The following is a 23015-nucleotide window of genomic DNA, read 5'->3' as shown; positions in this document are numbered from 1 at the left end:
ACAGCCAGCCAGAGTACTTAGACCCTGTCAGCCACACAGCTCAGAAGAAAAGACCGAAAGAAAGAAAATTATAAATTAAATTTATTAAAATAAAAAATTTAAAATAATTAAAAAATTTTTAAGTAATAAAAGAAAAGTAAAGAAAGAAGAAAGCAACCAAACCAAAAGGCAAAATCTACCAATGATAACAAGCACTAAAAACTATACTAAAAATAACAAAACAAACTGAAGAATGGACAGACAGAACCCTAGGACAAATGGTAAAATCAAAGCTATAAAGACAAAATCATACAAAGAAGCATACACATACACACTCACAAAAAGAGAGAAAGGGAAAAAAATATATCTTTTGGGAAGTCTGAGGTCTTCTGCCAGCATTCAGTAGGTGTTCTTTAGGAGTTGTTCCACATGTAGATGTATTTCTGATGTATGTGTGGTGAGGAAGGTGATCTCCTCACCTGAGTCCTCCACCATCTTGAAGGTCTCTCTATTAAAAAATTGTTAATCTTAACACCTAGCCATGATCCTTCAAGTCAGCCTCCTCTGTTGCAAAGGGCATGTGCAAATGATCGAAGTCACAAGTATATAAAAGAAAAAATGAAAAGGCTATAATCATATTAATGAAATGAAGGGAGGATTTAGGTAGAAATCGCCAAGGTTCTGAGTAATGACCCATTGTTATTCACACTACCTCCCAAAGCAATCTCGAGAAAGAAAAACAGACACAAAACAGAAATATATATCAATGGAACAGGATAGAAAGCCCAGAGATAAAGCCACGCACATATGGTGACCTTATATTTGATAAAGGAGGCAAGAATATACAATGGAGAAAAGACAGCCTCTTCAATAGGTGGTGCTGGGAAACTAGACCGCTACATGTAAAAGAATGAAATTAAAACACTCCCTAGCACCATACAGAAAAATAAACTCAAAATGGGTTAAAGACCTAAATATAAGGCCAGACACTATAAAACTCTTAGAGGAAAACATAGGCAGAACACTCTATGACCTAAATCACCGCAAGGTCTTTTTTGACCCACCTCCTAGAGAAATGGGACCTAATGAAACTTAAAAGCTTTTGTACAGCAAAGGAAACCATAAACAAGATGAAAAGGCAACCCTCAGAATGGGAGAAAATATTTGCAAATGAAGCAACTGACAAAGGATTAATCTCCAAAATTTACAAGCAGCTCATGCAACTCAATATAAAAAAAACCAAAAAGCCCAATTCAAGAATAGGCAGAAAACCTAAACAGACATTTCTCCAAAGAAGATATACAGATTGCCAACAAACACATGAAAGGATGCTCAACATCTCTAATCATTAGAGAAATACAAATCGAAACTACAATGAGGTATCTCCTCATACTGGTCAGAATGGCCATCATCAACAAACTACAAAAAAATGCTGGAGAGGGTGTGGAGAAAAGGTTACTCTGTTGCACCTTTGGTGGGAATGTAAATTGATACAGCCACTATGGAGAACAGTATGGAAGTTCCTTAAAAAAACTAAAAATAGAATTACCATATGACCAGCAATGCCACTACTGGACCTATACCCTGAAAAAACCATAGTTCAGAAAGAGTCATGTACCATAATGTTCATTGCAGCACTATTTACAATAGCCAGGACATGGAACCAACCTAAGTGTCCATCGACAGAGGAATGGGTTAAGAAGATGTGGCACATATATACAATGGAATATTACTCAGCCATAAAAAGAAATGAAATTGAGTTATTTGTAATGAGGTGGATGGACCTAGAGTCTGTCATACAGAGTGAAGTAAGTCAGAAAGAGAAAGACAAATACCATATGCTAACACATATATATGGAATCTAAAAATAAAATGGTTCTGAAGAACCTAGGGGCAGGACAGACATAAAGATGCAGACGTAGAGAATGGTGTTGAGGACACGGGGAGGGGAAAGGGTAAGCTGCGATGAAGTGAGAGTCTCGCATTGACATATATACTCTACCAAATGTAAAATAGATAGCTAGTGGGAACCAGCTGCATAGCACAGGGAGATCAGCTTGGTGCTTTGTGACTACCTAGAGGGGTGGATAGGGAGTGTGGGAGGGAGACACAAGAGGGACGGTATATAGGATATATGATTCACTTTGTTGTACAGCAGAAACGAACACAACATTGTAAAGCAGTTATGCGGCAATAAAGATGTTAAAAAAAAATAAGAGCATAAATGTGCTTGCTGTGTTGGTTTTTCACCCTAACTTGTTTACTGGGGAGAGAGCAAAGCTCTCTTCATCTCACACCTTGAGGCCTGAGTATCTCATTTTGCTCCATCTGTCCTCTTGCAATAGCAATAAAAGTAATAGTGTTAATAATAAAAGCGCAGACTCAGTAACCATTCTACTTCATTCAAACCCAGTTGCCCTTGCTCTCTAGGGAGATGCAGGCAGATGACTTTACTGCCCCATGCTGGGTTTCCTTGACTGTGGAAGGCATTGAGAAAAACAGGGCCTCCCAGGGTCATTATATGTATCAAATGGGCTGATGATTGTAGTTGCTCAGAGCAGTGCCTGGCGCGTAGTAAATGCACCTACTCAAGTTAGAAGGAAAGTGAGGATTCCCAGTTTCCAGCATCAAGCTCTGTGCTCAACACTGAGCCCGATGTCTCCATGCCAGCCTGTGTGTAGGTCCAAGCAGGCAGGAGGATGGCCCAGAGCTTTCTTGATACTCAGTATGGTTCACATCTTTATCATCTTTCAAAAAGCTTTTATTTGCGGTATGCAGGCCTCTCACTGTTGTGGCCTCTCCTGTTGTGGAGCACAGGCTCCGGACGCGCAGGCTCAGTGGCCATTGCTCACGGGCCCAGCCGCTCTGTGGCATGTGGGATCTTCCCGGACCGGGGCACGAACCCGTGTCCCCTGCATTGGCAAGCGGACTCTCAACCACTGCGCCACCAGGGAAGCCCTCAAAAAGCTTTTTAAACTTTATTTTAGTGAATATATGCATTATATAAAACAGCAGAAACACACAGAGATGCTAGAGATTTCATTATTACTCCCCAAAATAATGTTTACTACCAAGACTTTGAATGGGGGAAATTTTTTAAAGGCAAATAAGATTTTTTTTCATGAAATAATGAAAGTGACCATTAAATATCTCCCCCCCATCCCCAACCTATTACAAAGATTAAATTTCCTCTGGAAAGCCACACATAAAAACAAAACAAAACAAAAACCCTGATCTGGACAGTAAATACTCAATAGAGTTGTTAACCTAGGCAACCATTCAGTAAATTAAGGTATTGTTTAGGCATTTTGAAGCTTTCTTCTTCATTTCTCAATACAGTGTTCCCGCCGTCCTGCCCTTCTTTCCCTCCAAAAACACATCCTAGAGCAGAAATGGTTATATCTCTGAGTCCTCTGAGTCTCTGTTCCTACAAACTAATTTTCAAAATGAAAATACTGCACAAAGATATGTAACAGAACTATGGAAGACGTAGGGAAGTAGTCTTTTCTTCATAGCTAAGGTAGTCTTTGCTTTGCATTGTTTCTTTTGTATACTCTTCAGGGTTTGTTTGCTGCCTGAGTAAGACAACACTTGTGGGATTATGTTGGATGAACGATAGGAAAGGTCTCTCTACTATAAACCAAGGAGGCAATGACCTTGTGATTAGATTTCTAGTTATTGATGCTGAATCTCTGGTTCCATCTTCAGTGACTTCAAGTTTTGATTTTTGCAAGATGTGAGAAACATGAGGTTTTCCGACATTGTTATTTTTGCAAAATTTGCCTTTAATGGATCAAGCATCCATCGGTGGCTCCTTCAAATCGGTTTGTGCTATGGCTATGAACTGGGCAGGATCAGCTGCATACTGTTGCTCTGGTGCTCACATCAGCTGTCTCTGGTCTTGCTGCTCATGTGGGGGTGACAACCAACAGTGGAGTGAAGGTGAAGATCTTGGCCGGCAGCACAATCAGCATGCTGATGCTTTCCTCAAGGTAGGACATTTCAGTGAGGTCCTACCTAAATCCTTGGGGGTGCTTGTTGCCTCCACTGGAACACAGAGAACTGAACTATAATTGGACCAATAGGATTTCCCATCAGTTGCCAAAAATGTACACTTCTCTGTGTTCTCAGGTTGAAACCCTGATGTCCTTAAACTCTTAAAAAACTCTGCACTAACAAAAACCAGTCCAGTGAGCACACGATTCATAAAATCTAGGGAAAAGAGAGTGGCCGTCTTTTCCTTGGCTTTATTTTTAACACAGTCACAGAACCCAGTGTCTGAAGGCAACCTTTACAGACATGTGCACATATTGTGTTGGCCAAAAAGTTCATTCAGATTTTTCCGTAACATCTTAACAAAAAATAGTTCGGTAGATACTTCCAAACTGGTGAAATTAAGCCCAGAATGAAAGGCTAATTGCTAATGAGGGTTTAGCTGTTTTCTCTTCCTGAAGCCTTCCATGTGCAGAGTTTGTCCAGCACAGCTGTGCATCTTTGGGGAATCCAACCGTAATAGAGAAAATGTGCAAATATCCCTCACACCAGCTTCTGTCACCTAACTCCCATCAAGTCCACATCTTTAGCTAAATCGACTAGGAATCTATAAAGGGTATGTCTCTAGTCCCTTCCATTATTTTCTAACTTGCCATTCCCACTTTGCAGATGGGGGAAGGAAGGCTTAGCAGGGTTTAGAGAGGTGATGAATGTTCCCCATTGTTCTACAGTGAGTGAGCAGGCAGCTGGGATTCCAGTACAGGAAGCCTTGCTTCACAGCCTTGGTCCCTCCCTCTCAGACTCCCCCTGCCCCCAGCAACACTCTCTGCAGCCACAAGGGTATTCACAGTGATAACTATCAAATGACTCCTTCCTGATCACTCAGGGAGCCCTGGACAGGTAGCTCCCATCACATACACATTCTGTCATTTAATTTAATCTTCACAGAGACAGATGAGGTGGGTATTATGATCCTTGTTTCATAGATGAGAAAGCTAAGTCTCAGAGAATTTAAACAATATGCAAACACCTAAGCAGTGAGAAGAGCTCGCAGTGGGAGGAGCTCTCACTCTTGTTTTACTCCAAGCCCTCCAACACTTCCGTTTTGCTGGTTTTCAGGCACTCAGTGTTTGGGATGTGTGAATAGCATCTGTGTACCCTCTAGTGCACACTCTTCTCCATGTGACCCAGCACCCACAAGTCCATTGGCTGCACCAAGAGGAAGGGTTTTGCTACTATGTGAGAAGATCTGAGAGATGCTGAAAGTTCACCTTCTCCAGCGCCTCCGCAACCTTCCTGCCACTGCACCGTCTTTCTCCCCTCCATCTGCTGTTGAGAAAGGGGCACAATACCTCCAGGGATCCACCGTGACAGGGCACCCATGGTCATCTGGCTACAGAGGGACTTCATCAAACAAAAAGCTTCTGCACAGCAAAAGAAACAATAGGCAAAATGGAAAGCAATGTACAGAATGGGAGAAAATATTTGCAAATCATGTATTTGATAAGGGACTAATATCCAAAATATATAAAAAACTCCACAACTCAGTAACTCAGTAGAAAACAGCAACAACAAATAACCTGATTTAAAAATGGTAAAGGACCTGAACATTTTTCTGAAAAAGACATACAGACAGCCAACAATTACATGAAAAGGTGATCAATCATCAGAAAAATGCAAATCAAAAACACAATGAGATATCACCCCACATTGTCACAATGGCTTCATCAAAAAGACAAGAGTTCATAAGTGTTGGTGAGAATGTGGAGAAAAGGGAATCCTTGTGCACTGTTAGTGGGAATGTAAATTGGTATAGTCATTATGGAAAACAGTATAGAAGCTCCCCCCAAAATTAAAAATAGAACTGCCATGTGACCCAGCAAATTCCACATCTGGATATATATCCAAAGGAAAAAAATCTCCATCTTGGAAAGATATATGCACCCCCATGTTGATAGCAGCATTATTTACAATAGCCGGGACATGGAAATAACCTAAGTATCCATCCACAGATGAATGGATAAAGAAGTTGTGATATATATATATATATATATATATATATATATATATATATATATATATATGGTGAAATATTATTCAGCCTTAAAAAGGAAACCCTGCCATTTGCAACAACTTGGGTGGATCTTGAGGGCATTATGCTAAGTGAAGTAAGCCAGACACAGAAAGACAAATACTGCATGATTTCACTTATGTGTGGAATCTAAAGTAGTCAAACACATAGCAGACTGTAGAATGGTTGCTTCCAGGGTCTGGGGTAAGGAGAAATGGGGAGATGATTGTCAAATGGTACAAAGTTTCAGTTTTGCAGTATAAGTTCTGGAGATACACTATACAGCATGTTACCTGTAGCTAACAATACTGTATGGTGTACTTACAATTTTGCCAAACTCAGTGAGTTCCAGATATTAAATATGCACAGCTTTTTACATGTCAATCATACCTCAATAAAGTGGTTTTAAAAAATAAAATAAGGGTGGCAGGATATCATTGTGAAAGAAAAAAAAGAAGAAGGAAAAAGGAGCACAGCCTTCAAAGAGCACAGCCTTCAAAGTCACAAAAAGAGCACAGCCTAGCAGTCAGGCATTCTTCCTCTGCCATGACCCAGTCCTTAACCTCTCAGAACAACTTACTTCACTTAGAGCCAGAATAAAAATAACCCACTTTCAAGACTGGACAGCAGAGCCAGTGCAATCATGAATAGCAGTGGTTTACACCATAATGAGGGTAACAGTTAAAGGAGGTGACCCCAAAGCTCTGTCCTTCCTGCTACAGGCATTACTGTCTTCATAGAAGGCACATACAGCCAGGACCAGCCACACGGGGCACCGTCCCACCCCCTAAGGTGTGAGTGTCTACAGCAGTGAGATGGCAGGGACAGGGAAGAGTTGGAGAGGCCAGAGATCCAGGAACATGTGGGAAGATGACCTGGCTAGCAGATGAAGGGCAAGCACTTCAAGGAGAATGGGGCAGGCAAAGAGACAAGATGGCAAAATCCCCCTCACCCTCTGCACTGGTCTGTCTGGCATGGTCCCTGATCGGGAACCTGCTTCCCAGGGCACTGCCTTGATTCTCACTCTCAGCTCCAGGCTGCTGGACTCTGCCATGTCTCCTGGACATGCCAAAAAACTCTCTTTGGTTACATCCAAAGCAGGTGAATTCAAGTGAATACAGGAATATTTTGGGAACTTTGGAGTCCACATATTTTGTAGGCTGGAAGTGTGGGAACTTCCCTCCCTGTATTAGGGTTCTCCGGAGAAGCAGAACCAATAGGATAAATGTAGATGCAGGGATAGATACAGATAAAGATATAAGAGGACATTTATTATAGGAATTTGTTCATGAGATTATGGAAGCCAAGAAGTTTCACAATCTGTCATCTGCAAGCTGAAGATCCAGGAAACCTTGGTGGTGTAATTCAGTCTGAGTCCAAAGGCCTGAGAATTAAGAGACTGAGGTTTTAAGTCCTGGTCCAAGTCTGAGGCCTGGGAACCAGGAGCATTGATATCTGAGAGCAGAAGATGCACATCCCAGCTCAAGCAAAGAGCAAATTCCACCTTCATTCACCTTTCTCTTCTACAGGCAGACCTTGGAGATATTGCAGCTTCAGTTCCAGTCCATCACAATAAAGCAAACAACACAACAAATCAAGTCACACAAATTTTTTGGTTTCCCAGAGCATCATATAAAAGTTATGCTTACTCTATGCTACAGTCTATTATTAATAAGTGTGCAGTAGCATTACATCTAAAAAAAACAATGTAAGTAACTTAACTAAAAAACAATGTTGTTTGGGAAGGGATGCCATAATTTTCAATTTGTAAAACAAAATGCAGTATCTGTGAAGCACAATAAAGTGAAAGAAGATAAAAGGAAGTATGCCTGTATTTGGTCCCTCAAAAGACTGGATGATGCCCACACACCTTGGTGAGGGCGATCTTCCTTATTCAGGCTACTGACTCAAATGTTGATCTCTCCTGTAGACACCCTCACAGAAACATTCAAAAATAATGTTTTACCAGCTATCCAGGCATCCCTTAGACCAGGGGTCCCCAACCCCCGAGCCACGGATTGGTATTTGTCTGTGGCCTGTTAGGAACTAGGCCGCACAGCAAGAGGTGAGTAGCAGGTGAGCCAGCCAGTGAAGCTTCATCTGCCGCTCCCCATCGCTCTCATTACCACCTGAACCATCTCCCCCCACCCCCTTCCATGGAAAAATTGTCTTCCACGATACCAGGTCCTGGTACCAAAAAGTTTGGGGACCTTTGTCTTAGACCAGTCAAGTGATACATAAAATGAACTGTTGCTCTCGCCTTGGAAGACGGGCTTCCTTTTGGAAGTTTTGTACCTGAGAATTTGCTTCAAAGGACACAGGGCCACTGCTGGCATTTCATAGCATCTGCTATTTGGTGATTAACTCATCCAAAAGAGAAAGGACTTTCAAGGAGCTGTGTGGTTTCTTTCCTGCCAAAGCAAATGTCCCACTTGCCAGGACATTCCACCTGGCAGAGGGTCCACTTTTTAATGCACCCGGGGAGCAGGCAGGGAATGGGCAATTTTGTCTGTTTATTTTAAGACACACACCAGTTATGAAGCATTTGGATGAGCCATGAATACTTGGTTCCCTCTTCAGGTCTAAACCCAAGAAGGGTTTAGAATGAAATACATTTGGCAGCACTCTGTATGCTGCACACGGGAAGAAACGAGCTATTTGTGGCTCCTAAAAATAAACCTTTCTGGTTTGTTCCTCTGCAAGTCCAATCAGATGCTGCTGGAGCCTGATAATGATGAGGCTGAGTTCAGCCTATCTTTCCTAGTCAGCCTGCCCTCCTGCCTTAAGGGGATAAAGCTCAACTGACCAAGAGATGCAGATGGTGCCCTCCCTCTAGGCATATATCTTTTTGAGTTAGTGTTTTCATTTTCTTTGGATAAATACACGAAAGTAGAATTGCTGGATCATAAGATAGTTCTATTTTAAATTTTTTGAGGAATCTCCATACTGTTTTCCACAATGGCTGCACCAATTTACATTCCCACCAACAGTGCAGAAGGTTTTCTTTTTCTCCACATCCTCACCAATATTTGTTGTCTTTTGATCATAGCCATTCTGACAGGTGGGAGGTGATATCTCATTGTTGTTTTGATTTGCATTTCCCCAATGACTAATGATGTTGAACATCTTTCCATCTACCTGTTGGCCATCTGCATGTCTTCTTTGGAAAAAATGTCTTTTTAGATCTTCTGACCATTTTTTAATCAAAAAAATTGTTTTGCTATTGAGTTGTATGAATTCTGTACATATTTTGGATACTAGTCCCTTATCAGATATATGGTTTGCAAATATTTTCCCTCATTCAGTAAGTTGCTTTTCCATTTTGTTGATAGTTTCCTTTGCTGTGTAGAAGCTTTTTAGTATGATATATAGTTCCATTTGTTTATTTTTGCTTTTGTTGCTTTGCTGGTGTCAGATTAAACAAGTCATCACCAAGACCTATGTCAAGGAGCTTACTGCCTATGTTTTCTTCTAGGAGTTTTATGGTTTTAGGTCTTATGTTCAAGTTTTTAATCTATTTTGAGTTAATTTTTGTGTATGGTGCAAGAGAGTGGTTGAATTGAATTCTCTTGTGTGTGACTGGCCTGTTTTCCCAACACCATTTATCTAAGAGTCTATCCTTTCTTCATTGTATATATTCTTGTCTCCTTTGTAAATTAATTGACCACATATATGTGGATTTATTTCTGGGCTCTCTATTCTTTTCCACTGATCCATATGTCTGTTTTTATGCTAGTGCCACACTGTTTTGGTGACTCTACCTTTGTAGTATAGTTTCAAGTCAGGGACTGTGACACTTCCAACTTTTTTCTTCTTTTTCAAGATGGCTTTTGCTATTCAAGTTTGTGTGTGTGTGTGTGTGTGTGTGTGTGTGGTTTCATACAAATTTTAGGATTATTTGTTTTATTTCTTTAAAAATGCCAATGGAATTTTGATAAGGATTGCATTGAATCTGTAGATTGCTTTGGGTAGTATAGAAATTTTAAAAATATTGATTCTTCCAATATGTGAGCATAGAATATCTTTCCATTTATTTGTGTTTTCTTCAAGTTCTTTCATTAACATGTTTTAGTTTTCAATATACAGGTCTTTAACCTCCTTGGTTAAATTTATCCCTAGGTAAATTTTGCTTTCTCTCTTGTCTTTTTCTGAATTGAAAACGAACTGTAAAATGTGTTTATCCATTATTTCATTTTTGTCTTTTCACTCTAATGTATAGTGAAGAAAGCCACAAAACCTTCTGCCTGAGACTTCATCATATTTTTTTGTCATGCCCCATATGCAATTTTAAAGATAGTCAGTGAAGTTAGTTGAACTCTTATGAGTCATACTTAAGTAGTTGTGGTCAATATATTTTAAATGAATCATCATAAATTCCACAGATATATTTCTATATTGAACTTTACTTTAAAACTTTATAAGCAAATAAATTTGATATTTCCTTTTATTTGTAGCCTTGTACTTAGAATTATATATTGTCTTTAAGAATTTGTAAGTGATTACTTGTTAGCTCTGGTATCAATCCTATGTAAAATATTGGAAAATAAAATACTATGAAAAATTACATCCTATTATAGTGTAATGAGACAACTATAAATATATTTAAGTAAAAACTTTATCTTTTTATTTTGAAGACAAACCACTTGACTTGAAGATGATATTAAGCGTAAAATTATTGCAAATGAATTCTGTATATGTCCAAATAATACGCACAGCTCATTAGCATAAGGGTCTTTGGTAAGTCAACTGTTCATCAACTTCTGAGTTCTTTAATATTATAACAAAATGGTTAAGTTGTTCAAAGATTTATCAAAGCTACTTATTTTGTAACATGGGTCCTATGTAACAACGTCTAGAGTGAATATACCCAGGTGGCCCAGACGAAAACCGTTATCCATTTTCTCTGGTTGTATAGTGATGCTATAATCAATCATGTGACTGTTTGCTAGAAATCAGCATAGGCTAGACAATCATTTACAGAGCAGTCATACCCCAAGTCAGTACTCACAGCTGGAGAATATCAGCGGGCAGGAGTGCTCATCCATGGGGAAGTTGTGCAGCTGCAGCTGGCATTCTGCATTTATGGTGAGCCTGTGGGGGAGCCAAGCATCACTCTTGTGGCCAGCCAGCGACAATCCAGCAAAGGCCCTAAGCAAAGCCAGGGGCGGTCACATTACTACCATGTGGGGAGCAGGGGCCTGGGGTGGCCACATGGAGCTCACTCTTAGCAGGGGCACCATCCATTCAGTATACCATTTGGGCTTTTTTGTGTTGTGTTACTTTGTTTTACTTTTAACTATCAGAAGCAGAGGAAGTTTCCATTATTAAAATTCCTGACTGTGTCTAGAAATATAAGCCAAGTAAGAGAGGAAACAAATCAAAACAATATGTCCTTGTTTTCATATGTCTTTGTTTCAATATGTCCTTGTTTTCATATGTCCTTGTTTCTTATGTCCTTGTTTTTAATCTGTTTGACTGAATTAAATCCTTCCTCCATTTTGAAAATGGTATATTTGTCTAAATAGGTATAATGTCAAGTTCATCCACTTGTAGGGAAGATTTCATACTTGGCTAACTCCCCTACTTGACTAGGCAGGTCGTGGCTGCACTAAATGTGTGTATTGCATCTGTTCAAAGCAGACATTCCTTGGGTCAGAATTTCTATAAAGGATCGCAGGACTGGCTATGTCTCTATTCTGGTTTGCTGAAGCTCACCTTCATTTAAGAGTCTCATTTATATTCCTTTAAGAATTGATGAGGAAATAGCTATTACAAACTCCTGTTCTCCAAATGTAACTAACTCATCAGCAGAATTCCCTGTTGTGGCTTTTATTGTTGTTGCTGTTCCCAAGCTGCCAACATTATTATTTCCATGAAACTTTAAAATTCTTTAATCTTCTGCTTATTTTGATATTAATCTGTGCCTTTATCTGTGCTACAAATACGTGTTTACCATATGAATTACAGATTTCTCCTTATGGCCACAAATCACTTGCAATTAAAAGCTCCTGATACTGGATGTGGGAGGAGGGGGTTGTGTTCAAGGGCTGGCAGTGGTATTCACTTAGCCAGGAGGACACAGGGGCCTGGTCAGAGGTATTAGAGAAATGACATTCCCCTGCAGCATGCTGAATCAAAATGCCTTTTAGGCTTTCAGGAGGAGATACACACAGGTAGGTGGCTCCTAGAATCTGGTGCCCAGAAGGGAAGTTTGGGGTTGGAAATGAATGTGGGAATGAATCCTCAGCGTGTATATGGCTTTTAAAGTCTTAGGAATGGATGAGCTAAGTCAGCAGTAAAGTGGAAAGTGGGTAAAGTGATGGGGAAGTCCTAAGGCAGGAGGAGCAGAATGAGGAGAGGCTGTGTCAAGAACAGGACAGGAGGTGCAGGAAGCAGCTGTAAAGCAGCAAAGCCAGTGAGACAGAGATAATCAGCACAAGACACTCAGTCCAGTGCTCTGGAGAGGGCTCAGACACTGGGAAAGCAGGGTCCAGACACCACTGTCCTTGATCCCAACGCTGGGTGAGCAGAAAGACTGGCTTAGGTGCAGAGCATTCTATGGTATGTTGCAGCCATTTGTTCAGTTAGACTCAGATCACCCTAGCGGAGAGACTATTGAGAGATACAGACCCAAGTTCAAACCCGGGTAACACTAGTTCCCGATGGAAACTTTGGGCAGGTAGTTCTATTCACATCTTTCAAACACAGTCCCTCTTACTTTGCTGGGTTTCTGTGAGGACAGCCAAGAGGACTCATTACAAGGTAGCTGCCACTTCCATTAGGGATGCATTAGGGAACACCCTCTGTGCTCTTTTGTTCCTTTTGGTCTCAAATTTGGCTATAATTACATTTTTCAATTAGTACACCAAGACATCTTTATTTTCTTAGCTGAATGGTCCTGTGGGTTAAACATATTAAAGATAATTTCCACAGCGCACTTACAGCAGAAATGGATTCTGATGAAGGAAGGAGTTTATATTCATCACAGATCATTTGTATGTCTTTATTTTTACATAACATGGGATCAGGAAAAACTTCCTCAAGACCCAGTAGCATGTTGAACATGAAAAGTGATAGAACTTAGCAATGAAAAATAGAGTCCCATTCCTACAATGATCTAAATTAAAGTCCCCAATATCAGACCATCAGTAGCATCTCACCTTAAAGTGTAAAGGATTTTCCCATCATTCCAAATTCTGAGGAGCTGATTAGGGGTGGTGATCCAGTGAGCCTCTGCAGTTTTGGAATTGCGGAATATTGTATCTGGAATCCATATTAACCCCACCATGTTGCTGTTCAGAGTAAGTATTTTCATTGTGCTGTTGAACCGAAGGCGACTGTCGGTCCAGGTCTGGGCAAAAAATATATCAATTTGGTATTCCTGAAACAGAGCAAAAGGAGGGGCAAGACATTTCTATTAGTGGATTTTCTGCAGGTTTTGTTTTCTTTCTCAGGAGTATGGTTCTCCTTATGTCTGCATCCTCACCTGCCCACATCCCTTTCTGTTAGTGCCTAACACTGTGCCTGGATCAACGTAATGGACATTCAATAAAGGTAACTGATATTATTTGTCAACAGTGTGATAACATATGTGAAAATGTTCTGTAAATAATAAATTGTAATAAACACATAGAGTGTGGTGAGGGGCCAAGAGGTAGTAGAATACAATTCAGAACATAGATGCAGACTCTCCTATATTCCTAAGTCCAAGCTCTGGCAGGTAGCAAAATCTACCATTCTCTAATCTGTAAAATGGGTAGAATAGTAGTGCTTACCTCCTAAAGGGGTTATATGGAAGGAAATAAATAGTTAAATAAAAAGCTCTAGTGCCTGGCATAAAACAAATTATCCAGAAAGTATTAGCTCAGATAATAATAATTATCATTTTCACTCAAGAGCCTTCTCAAATAACACAATGCAAATCAAAAAGCAAAAAATAAGCAATGACAAAAAAAAAATAGAGCTGATAGACACCCAAGCCGAATGCTGATTCTGAAAAAGGGCTGATGGCACTCAAATTACTTCTGTAACTGGAAGCAACCCCAGTATTTACAGCATTTAGATACAGGATGGGGCTGACGTCACTGTGAGACATGGAGAAATGTCTTGAGCCTGGACCACCTCAGAGGCTTCTCCCATAATCACAGTTTAAAGGATTAGCTTTAGGTCCATAGTAAGAAGGAGCTAGAGGAAGACTGTTAGTGATTTTGATATCTTTCATAGTTTCTTTACATATTAGATATTATAAATGAATTACTTTTACAGAGTTCAGTAATTTTCAACAAATCCCATATTTACCCTTTTCATTGAGTTTCTGGTTTAAAGAACCTTTTTGACACAGGTAATTCAACAGACCAAATCCAGCCTTTTATTAACTTATCCCCTCATTCATCATGTCTTTGTTGCACTGACTATGTCAGACCCTGAAAACCATTGAAGGCCCAGAACTGTGCCAATAGGAAAAGCCCCTGCCTTCATGGGGCTTATATTCCAGTCAGGGAAAACAGGCCTTAAACAGACAATTAAGGTGAAAAAACATGACATGTCGGATGTATTGACTGCTATTGACTATGCTTGGTAAGTTAACACAAGAAAGAAATTATCTCAGAGGATAATTGGCTGGTTTGAAAGCAGTTATGAAAGTGTGAACAGAGACTGTTGCCTGCCATTCCAGTAAGCAAAGAATGTTGCCCCAATTTCCAGTTCTACAAGGACCAAGCCATCAGCCCCTGCAGTGGTGTGCCCTGAGGGGAATTCAGGATGGAGAATAACAGGAAGTATTTTGTGCTTTGGAAACTGGCCCTAGAGAGTTAAATGCATATTTAAGGAATAATGTCAATGAACCTAGATTCTTACATCTTCCCATACATAGAAAAGCACCAAAATCATTAATCTGAAATATCTGTTCTTTGTAATTAGCAGTGATCTTTTGATGTTTGACTGCATTTTTTCCCAGCAAAAGTCTATGTATCCTGGCTTCTCCCTTAACTCTTCAGAGCAGTTCCTCAGAGCTATCTGAAAGGCTGTCTCCCAGGCTTAAGTCCTCAGTAAGATCCCCAGATAATAACTTGCAACTTTTATTTAGTTGAAAAAAGAGAAAAGAAAGATAAAACAAACACTGATTCTTGTAGGAATGGAAGAAGCAAATGTTTCTCACCCTATCAGTAAATCAAAGATTCAAGAAATGCTTTGACTGTTAAAAGCCTATTGAAACTCACCTTTGCAGAAATAATCAGACCCATTGCTAAAAATCTCTAAATGGGTTAAGATGTCATGATGCAAAATCTTTGTGCAAATATGGCTCCAAGGACAAGTGACTAATATATGACTCTTCCACTGAACACTGATGGGACCAAGGTGTCTGTACTTAATTTAAGAGAAAAATTAAAGGTGAGAGTGAAGGCAAAGGGTTGGGTAGAGGCAGTGGCATTGAAAACAAAGGCATATCATGGATCTTGGAATCGGGTTGACACAAGATCTATGCAACTGTTAAACTGGCCTATCAGGTAAGAGGCTGGCTAGGTTTTGAGAGAGTTCTACTGCCAAAGGAACCTCAAGTCAGGAAAAAATGTCTGTGACTATTTGAGACTTAGATGTACTCTTGCATTTCTTTCTGTGATGGGTAGATCGTGGCTTGGAAAAGCTGATTGGACCCCAAAGGAGGCTTATTCTCCAATGTTAACTTTTCCATGGCCAGAACAGTTAATGGAAAAGGAAAACTCCCAGACAATGGAGTCAAGAGCCAAGGAGAAGAGTTCTTGGGAGCCCAACTCTGGGAGCAGAGTTAGAGCTTAATCAAAGACACTCTCTTCCCAGGGAAGAGAGCCCACTCAGGATCTGCCCACTGGGGTCTCAGAATTGCTGCAAACCAGTGGGTTGATTGTGATTATCCTGGCCTTTCTTCATCCTTGTAGCTATACTGTATATGTAGGTGTGGGTTAGATAGCTTTTCTTTTCAGTTTAGAGGTTGGTGGATCAAGGAAAGCCATGTGCAAACTTGATGTGAAGACGTACACATACAGGTAACCATGACATTGGGAATGGGACTGGGTGGACCTTTGGGGTTACCTCAATTGAAGAAGGGAGGAGTGTGTCTGTCCTGATGAGGGAGAGACAGACAAAACATTTGGCAGCTAAAGACAGATCATGGTGGTCATTGGTACTATTCACCAAGTATTGCAGCATCCCTCCTTGTGGGCACATGATAGATTCACATGCTCCCATTTTAGGCCCTGAGAGACTGTGCCCACATGATCAGTGTCTAGATGATTCACACCAGACATGTATTGTAGGTGAAAAGGTAGAGAGAGTGGGATGCTGGGGCGGGGGCTGCGGTCCTCACTGAGAAGTTGACTTAGAACAAGACCTCAGTGAGGTACAGGAGTGAGCTGGGCAGATAGATGCCTCCCTTGCTAGGGCCCTGAACACAAGAAGCAGGAAGGTCAAAGACACTCCTGAGAAGTAGGAATAATGCTGTGGTACAGATTCAGCCAAATGGGGCAGGGGAGCAGACCCCTCACCTCCTTGATGGCAAGATTTTAGCCTAACAATGATGATTGCTGACTATAAAATAGAGACTATATTTGAACAGAGAACATGAGAACACACTCAAAACTTTAAATAAAATTCAGGCTGTGAGAATAGCCAGTACAGCACATATAGGTATCTAAACGAATTACTTCCTTTTTCCCTTTAACACTGGGTTATTGGGTAAAGGAATAAGGAGAGAAGGATAAAGATGTTCTCCTCAACAGGGCTAAGGTCCACCAATCATGTGGGTAATGATAGCCAGTAAAAACTGTTTTCTGTAAAGGCCTCAAGTGTATTTTGGAAAGAATCTAAAACCAACCAGATTTTTTTAAATCCCTATATTATATCAGGGATATTGAAACTCAGAAAACTTCAATAATTTTGCCAAAGTTACCACAGGGCTCCAAGTAAAAATTTCCAAGTGGGTCTTTTTATTGTTTAAAAATGAAAAATCAGAAAGTCTCCTAATGACCAAATAGTCCTCCTCTTTACGCCCTTTCCCTACTTATCTTCTCTGCTTTCCATCCCCATTTATGTCCCTTCACAGTACGTTTTAAAATGCAGATCTGAGGGCTTCCCTGGTGGCGCAGTGGTTGAGGGTCCGCCTGCTGATGCAGGGGACGCGGGTTCGTGCCCTGGTCCGGGGGGATCCTGCGTGCCGCGGAGCGGCTGCGCCCGTGGGCCATGGCCGCTGGGCCTGCGCGTCCGGAGCCTGTGCTCCGCAATGGGAGAGGCTGCAGCGGTGAGAGGCCTGCATACCGCAAAATAAAATAAAATAAAATAAAAAATAAAATGCAGATCTGAGAAGGGTAAATCATATATCAAGCTAAGCAGCATCACCTAAAGTCACCCCCATGAGGCACAGATGCTTTTGTACCCACCAGGCACTGACTATTAAGACAGACAATAATGATTTTCTGCTAGGGGGTAAAACGAGGCCTGAGAGGTTAAGTAACTTTCATCAAGTCACACAGCTGCTAAGTACCAATTGTGCCAAACTATATAGTCAAAATCTTCTTCCCAGGAGAAAAGGGAATCCTCCTACACTGTTGGTGGGTATGTATATTGGTGCAGCCACTGTGGGGAACAGTATGGAGATTCATTAAAAAAATAAAAATAGAGGGCTTCCCTGGTGGCGCAGGGCTTGAGAGTCCGCCTGCTGATGCAGGGGACGCGGGTTCGTGTCCCAGTCCGGGAAGATCCCACATGGCGCGGAGTGGCTGGGCCCGGGAGCCATAGTTGCTGAGCCTGCGCGTCCAGAGCCTATGCTCCGCAACAGGAGAGGCCGCAACAGTGAGAGGCCTGTGTACCGAAAAAAAAAAAAAATAGAACTACCATTTGATCCAGGAATCCCACTCCTGGGCATGTATCTGGAGAAAACCATAATTCAAAAAGATACATGCACCCCAGTGTTCACTGCAGCACTATTTACAATAGATAAGACATGGAAATAACCATCCAGTGACAGGTGAATGGATAAAGAAGATGTGATATATGTATACACACACACACACACACACACACGCACACGCACACACACACACAATGGAATATTACTCAGCCATAAAAAAGAATGAAATAATGCCATTTGCAGTAACATGGATGGACCTAGAAATTATCACACTAAGTGAAATAAGCCAGACAAACACAAATATCATATCGTATCACTTACATGTGGACTCCAAAAAAGGATACAAATGAACTTATTTACAAAGCAGAACAGAATCACAGACATAGTAAACAAATTTATGGTTACCAAAGCATGGGTGGGGGAGGGACAAATTAGGAGGTTGAGATTAACGTACACACACTACTATATATAAAATAGATAAACAACAAGGACCTACTTTATAACACAGGGAATTATACTCAATATCTTGTAATAACCTATAATGGAAGAGAATGTAAAAAAGAACGTATATACACACATACATACATACATATATATATACACATATATATATGTAGCCAAATCACTTTGCTGTACATCTGAAACTAACAACATTGTCAATCAACTATATGTCAATAAATTTTTTAAAAAAATCTGCTTCCCTGGATGTGAGTGAGAGCAGCTGCAGCAGCTGCAATCTAGTTGCCAGATATGGGAACCACCACCAGGCGGTGAAGAAAGAATGCCGGTGTAGGCATCCACTCCACTTTTGCCCTGTTTACAAACTGTGTGAGATTATTCACCTTCCTTGGCCTTTGATTCTTCCTCTGTAAAATGGCAGAGTTGGGTTAGATTAAATATAAGAATGCTTCCACCTCTAACATTTTATATTTCCACATCCCTGCCTGGAGTTAGCTTTTCAGTGCTGAGAGTAATTTTTCTGTAGGGGAACTATTTTTCTGTAAGGAAAGGGATCACACCATGATGCCCTAAGGAAGGGTCTGCAGGGTTTGGAGGGATTCTCTCTTTATTCTGAAGTCCTGCCACAAACTCCAACTCAAGAAGACAGAATGTGGATGGTGTGCGTTTGTGCCTGGTGTGGATGTTTTATTGTGTTTACATTTGACTAAATGTTGGAGAAACACTTGCCACCCACAAAGTAATATTTTTATGTCTCTCATAAACTTTCTTTGTAACTGCATTAATCATCTTTCCTGCAGAGGAAAAAAAAATCATTCTTACAATGTCTATCTAAAACAACATTTTACATAACTCATAAATAGCTGTGAAATTAATGTCTGAAATACTAATAACTGCAACAGGTGAAAAATGTGCAACATCCCCAACTTAAACCTTCATGCTTGTGGAGAGCCTATGCTGATAATTTGTTTTAATAATTGGAGGGCTCAATGATTCCTAAACAGGCCAGCAGTGTGTGGAGCATTTTAACAAAACAGAAGAAAAATTATGATTCTTCATGCTATCTCTCTGTAATTTCTAAAACACTAGAAATTTATTTTCTAATGCTTTTCTCCTTTCCTTTACCAAAGAAGAGGGCCATATGGAAAGATGATAGATTAATAAAGGACAGGGACTTGGAGACAGGAGGTTACAGGAGACACACACTCCAGGGCACAGGCGCTCTCCATCCCAGCACATCAGGTCATCGCCTGGAAGGTGACAGACAAATCCTTTAGTATTGAAAGTCACTGGCAATTTTCTTTGTAAAATGGAAATTACAGGCCCATGCCGGTTAGACTTTGTTCAAATGCCTCAGTTAAAAACGTATAATATGTAATGATGATTAGAATAAAATGATTTTTATTTCTTCATTATCAGGTATGGAAGCATAACAAATATATATTTTTGGTGTTACTTCCTCAAATTCATCATAGGAAACAAGGCTTTACAGCTGGCCTCCATTTCTCCCCCAGAGACCTGCTCCAGCCCTGCCTCCAGATCTGCAGCCTCCAGGGGCTGCACCTGCCCTGTTTTCATCCCTGAGTTCCCTGAACATCCTTCCCACTAACCCCAGGCTCCTCCAGTCTTTGGAAGCCATTCACACACTCCAACATGTAAGCCCTACTCTGTGCTGGGCATGAGGCTAGGTTTATATAAAGACAGATGCAATATCCTTGCCTGCAGGAGCTTGGGCCCACAGCATGTCGAGAGGATGTGATGCCCCACCTGGCACCCAGGCAATATGAGGGCAGCCTCCAGGAAGCCAGAGAGGCCCACCCAGGTGGTGCAGGGGGCTCTGCAGGGACCAGGCCTCCCATCTGGTCCTGGAACCACTGGGCAGAAAGTGGACAGGTGATGGGTGTATCCATCAGGGAGGACTGTATCAAAGCTGAGAGGAGTGACACCAATTCAGGGAGAGTGGGTTGTGAAAAGTATTTGTTACAAGGATCACCCATAGGAGCATCAGGAAACCAGGTAACCTCAAGATGCAACAGGGAAACATGGTGCCCTCCTGAGCAGGTCCAGGACTTGTCACCTGATACTAATGTAACCTAGGGCCCTTTTTAAGAAAAGGATATATAAATATAAATATAATATTAAATAAAATATATACATTTATTTTGAATGAGAAAAAAACATAAATACTCAAAAATTGCAAATGCCACAAAAATCACAAAACCTGGGAAAAATAGATTTTATTTTTATTTGCTAACTGGCCCACTTTCATCATACTCACAAGTCCTATATCTTTGCTTGCTTGTTCTTTGGTCACACCTTTCTATGGCAATGTTTTATGATGTTAGTTTTTTAGAGAGAGAGAGAATAAAAATTATTACTTCCTCTGGTATAATGAAACAAAATGTTTTATTATTAACAGATTTTTAAAAGTTTACTTAAACTCACAATTCATTATTGGAAATATCACGTGTATATTTGGGCCTCTGCTAAATGGGGAAAAGCCTCAAGTTTCTTTTATATAAAGTTTGTGGATTCTGCATTTGAACTTGGGCTCTAGGATTTTCCTCCAAGCCATCCATACTTCGGGAGTCCTGGACCTTGAGAAACAATCACTCTGGGATAGAGCTTGGGTCTTGCTCATCCAGTGATCATCATAGTATATGGAAGTTGCAGGGAACCCTAACCCACTAACCATAGCTTGAAAGCTTCCCCAGCCCCACCTTCCCTTAGGGTCCACAATTACCTGCACCCAACAAGAGGAACTTGTAATGGGGGAATCAGAGGAGGAAGAGATAGCAGTATTATTTAAAATGCCTCGCATTTGCAAATTTCGCACACTGCTATGACCTTCCCTGGGGCCTGGGAAGGAGCTTCTGCAAGAGAGGAACTCTGAGGCTTAAATTTTGCAAGCATGATGCAAATTGGGAAGACCCAATGGACCACATGGTGTTCGTGGATCTGGGCCAGGAGTCGCTTGTGGATGTCAGGTGGACCCAATCCAGGATGAGCAAGGGTATGGAGGAGACACAGCTGCTGCTCGAGATGATGCTAACAGTCAAGAGAATAGGAGGGAAATCTCCCTCCCTTCTGTCCTTATCTTCCAAGTGCCTCAGGTTGGCTGAACCCAGCAGAAGGCCAGGTGACCAGGGACCTGGAAAGGCAGGCTTTGGAGTCAGCCCCCTGTGGTGGGAAGCAGTGCAGGGGAGAGTGGGAAATGAATGGAGGACCAGCAGGGGCATGAGAGGGGTGGAAAGGGCACCCATCGCGAAGGAGGCTCCCCTCTTACACCCTGTGGACATTTTCCACATCCGCCTGCTCGCCTTTTCAACATTCCCTCTCTTGAATAGCTGTCCTTCCTCTGGAATTCAGCTACATATTTACTGCTTTCAGATTAAACTTGTCTTTCAGATTAAAGCATTCCATTGGATGTTATATTCTCCAACTACCATTGCTACTCAAAAGCATACAATGGCTACTCGTCTAAGAATTGAGTTTAAACTCCTTTGCATGATACTTAGGGTTCTTTTCTTTATAACCCAAGCTGACCATCTGATTCCTTGTAAACACACCCCTTACCACAGCGATCTGTTCCCGATGTGACAAGACACTCTGCATACACCCTCATCCTCCCCATTCCACCCGTGCTGTCCCCAAACCTGGAGGCCCTCATCTCATCTATCAGTCCTCCCATCTCCCAACTCCCTGAGGCATGGCTCCTTAACATTACACGTTTGTCTGTAGCCTGCACCTCTTCAGAGTATTACTATTACTTTCTTCTCCTGATGTGAATGCCTTGTTTCTTTCATTGGAATAGCTCACAGTTGTCTGCATGTTGAGCACATAGCACTGTCACGTGGTACCTCGATCCTTGTCCATAGCACTAATACTCCCTCCCCACACCGAGAAAGCAGCATCATTTAAGAGCACTTTCTTGACCACCAGAGAGTTCCACCAATCAGCAAAGATCCGAGGCCTTATTTATAAAGCTGCCAGTTAAAATATGACTATAATTCTGTAGTCTGGGCTGGGAGCTACTGCCACTCACCACATGGAAGAGTGATGTGCTGCCTGCCTGCTGTGTACTTTTAAGTATGAGGTGGTGACTATTGTCTGGGGGCTCAGCCTCCAAATGCCTGTGCCCTTTCAGTGAGTGTCCATCCCAAGGGAACCTAGGGGGTTCCCAAATAGAGCAAGGGTCCTGCTCTCCCTCCCCTCTCCAGGGTGGCCACAAAGCACTGCCTGACCAACATGCCCCAGGACACCTGCTGAGCATAACCTTCTGAGCAGACCAGGTCACACCCAGCCCCTGAGACACAGCAGTCTCCCAGGACCCCATTCCTTCTCTGCTCCAGGTGATGTACCCACTTTGGATAGCAAATCTTCTTGTCCTCCCACCTCTGCAGGGTAGGAGGCAACAGAGAACCTTATTTCTGCTTCACCCCCACTGTTGAAGTCTAGGTCCTTGTGTGCTCACTCATTCTAAGGGAAAAATCCATGTTCCTGGCTCCTTTCCAAACAGGCAGGAGCCCATCACAGAGGTGTGGGAAGAGGTGGCTATGGAAAACTCAAGGAGACTATTATGGGCTGAATTGTGTTCCCCCCAAATCTGTGTATTAAAGTCCTAACCCCCAG

General features: G+C 41.5%; 1 protein-coding gene across 2 annotated transcripts in view; it reads right to left on the bottom strand.

Annotated features, from left to right (window-relative positions):
* GABRG3 (gamma-aminobutyric acid type A receptor subunit gamma3) overlaps window positions 1–23015 on the bottom strand; it is a gene marked incomplete at both ends in the record, with an annotated part of 621394 nt that overhangs the window by 179265 nt on the left and 419114 nt on the right. For both annotated transcript variants that reach the window (XM_082846300.1, XM_082846301.1), the window contains 2 exons: window positions 11052–11134; window positions 13204–13424. In XM_082846300.1, coding sequence (XP_082702426.1) covers window positions 11052–11134; window positions 13204–13424 — 304 coding nt within the window. The remainder of the gene's footprint in view (window positions 1–11051; window positions 11135–13203; window positions 13425–23015) is intronic.

The sequence above is a fragment of the Leucopleurus acutus genome (assembly GCF_964270905.1).
Source record: "Leucopleurus acutus genome assembly, chromosome: 1".
In the NCBI taxonomy this organism is placed as follows: Eukaryota; Metazoa; Chordata; class Mammalia; order Artiodactyla; family Delphinidae; genus Leucopleurus; species Leucopleurus acutus.
The sequence above is the reverse complement of the archived record's forward strand: the minus strand, read 5'-3'. Positions and strand labels throughout refer to the sequence as shown.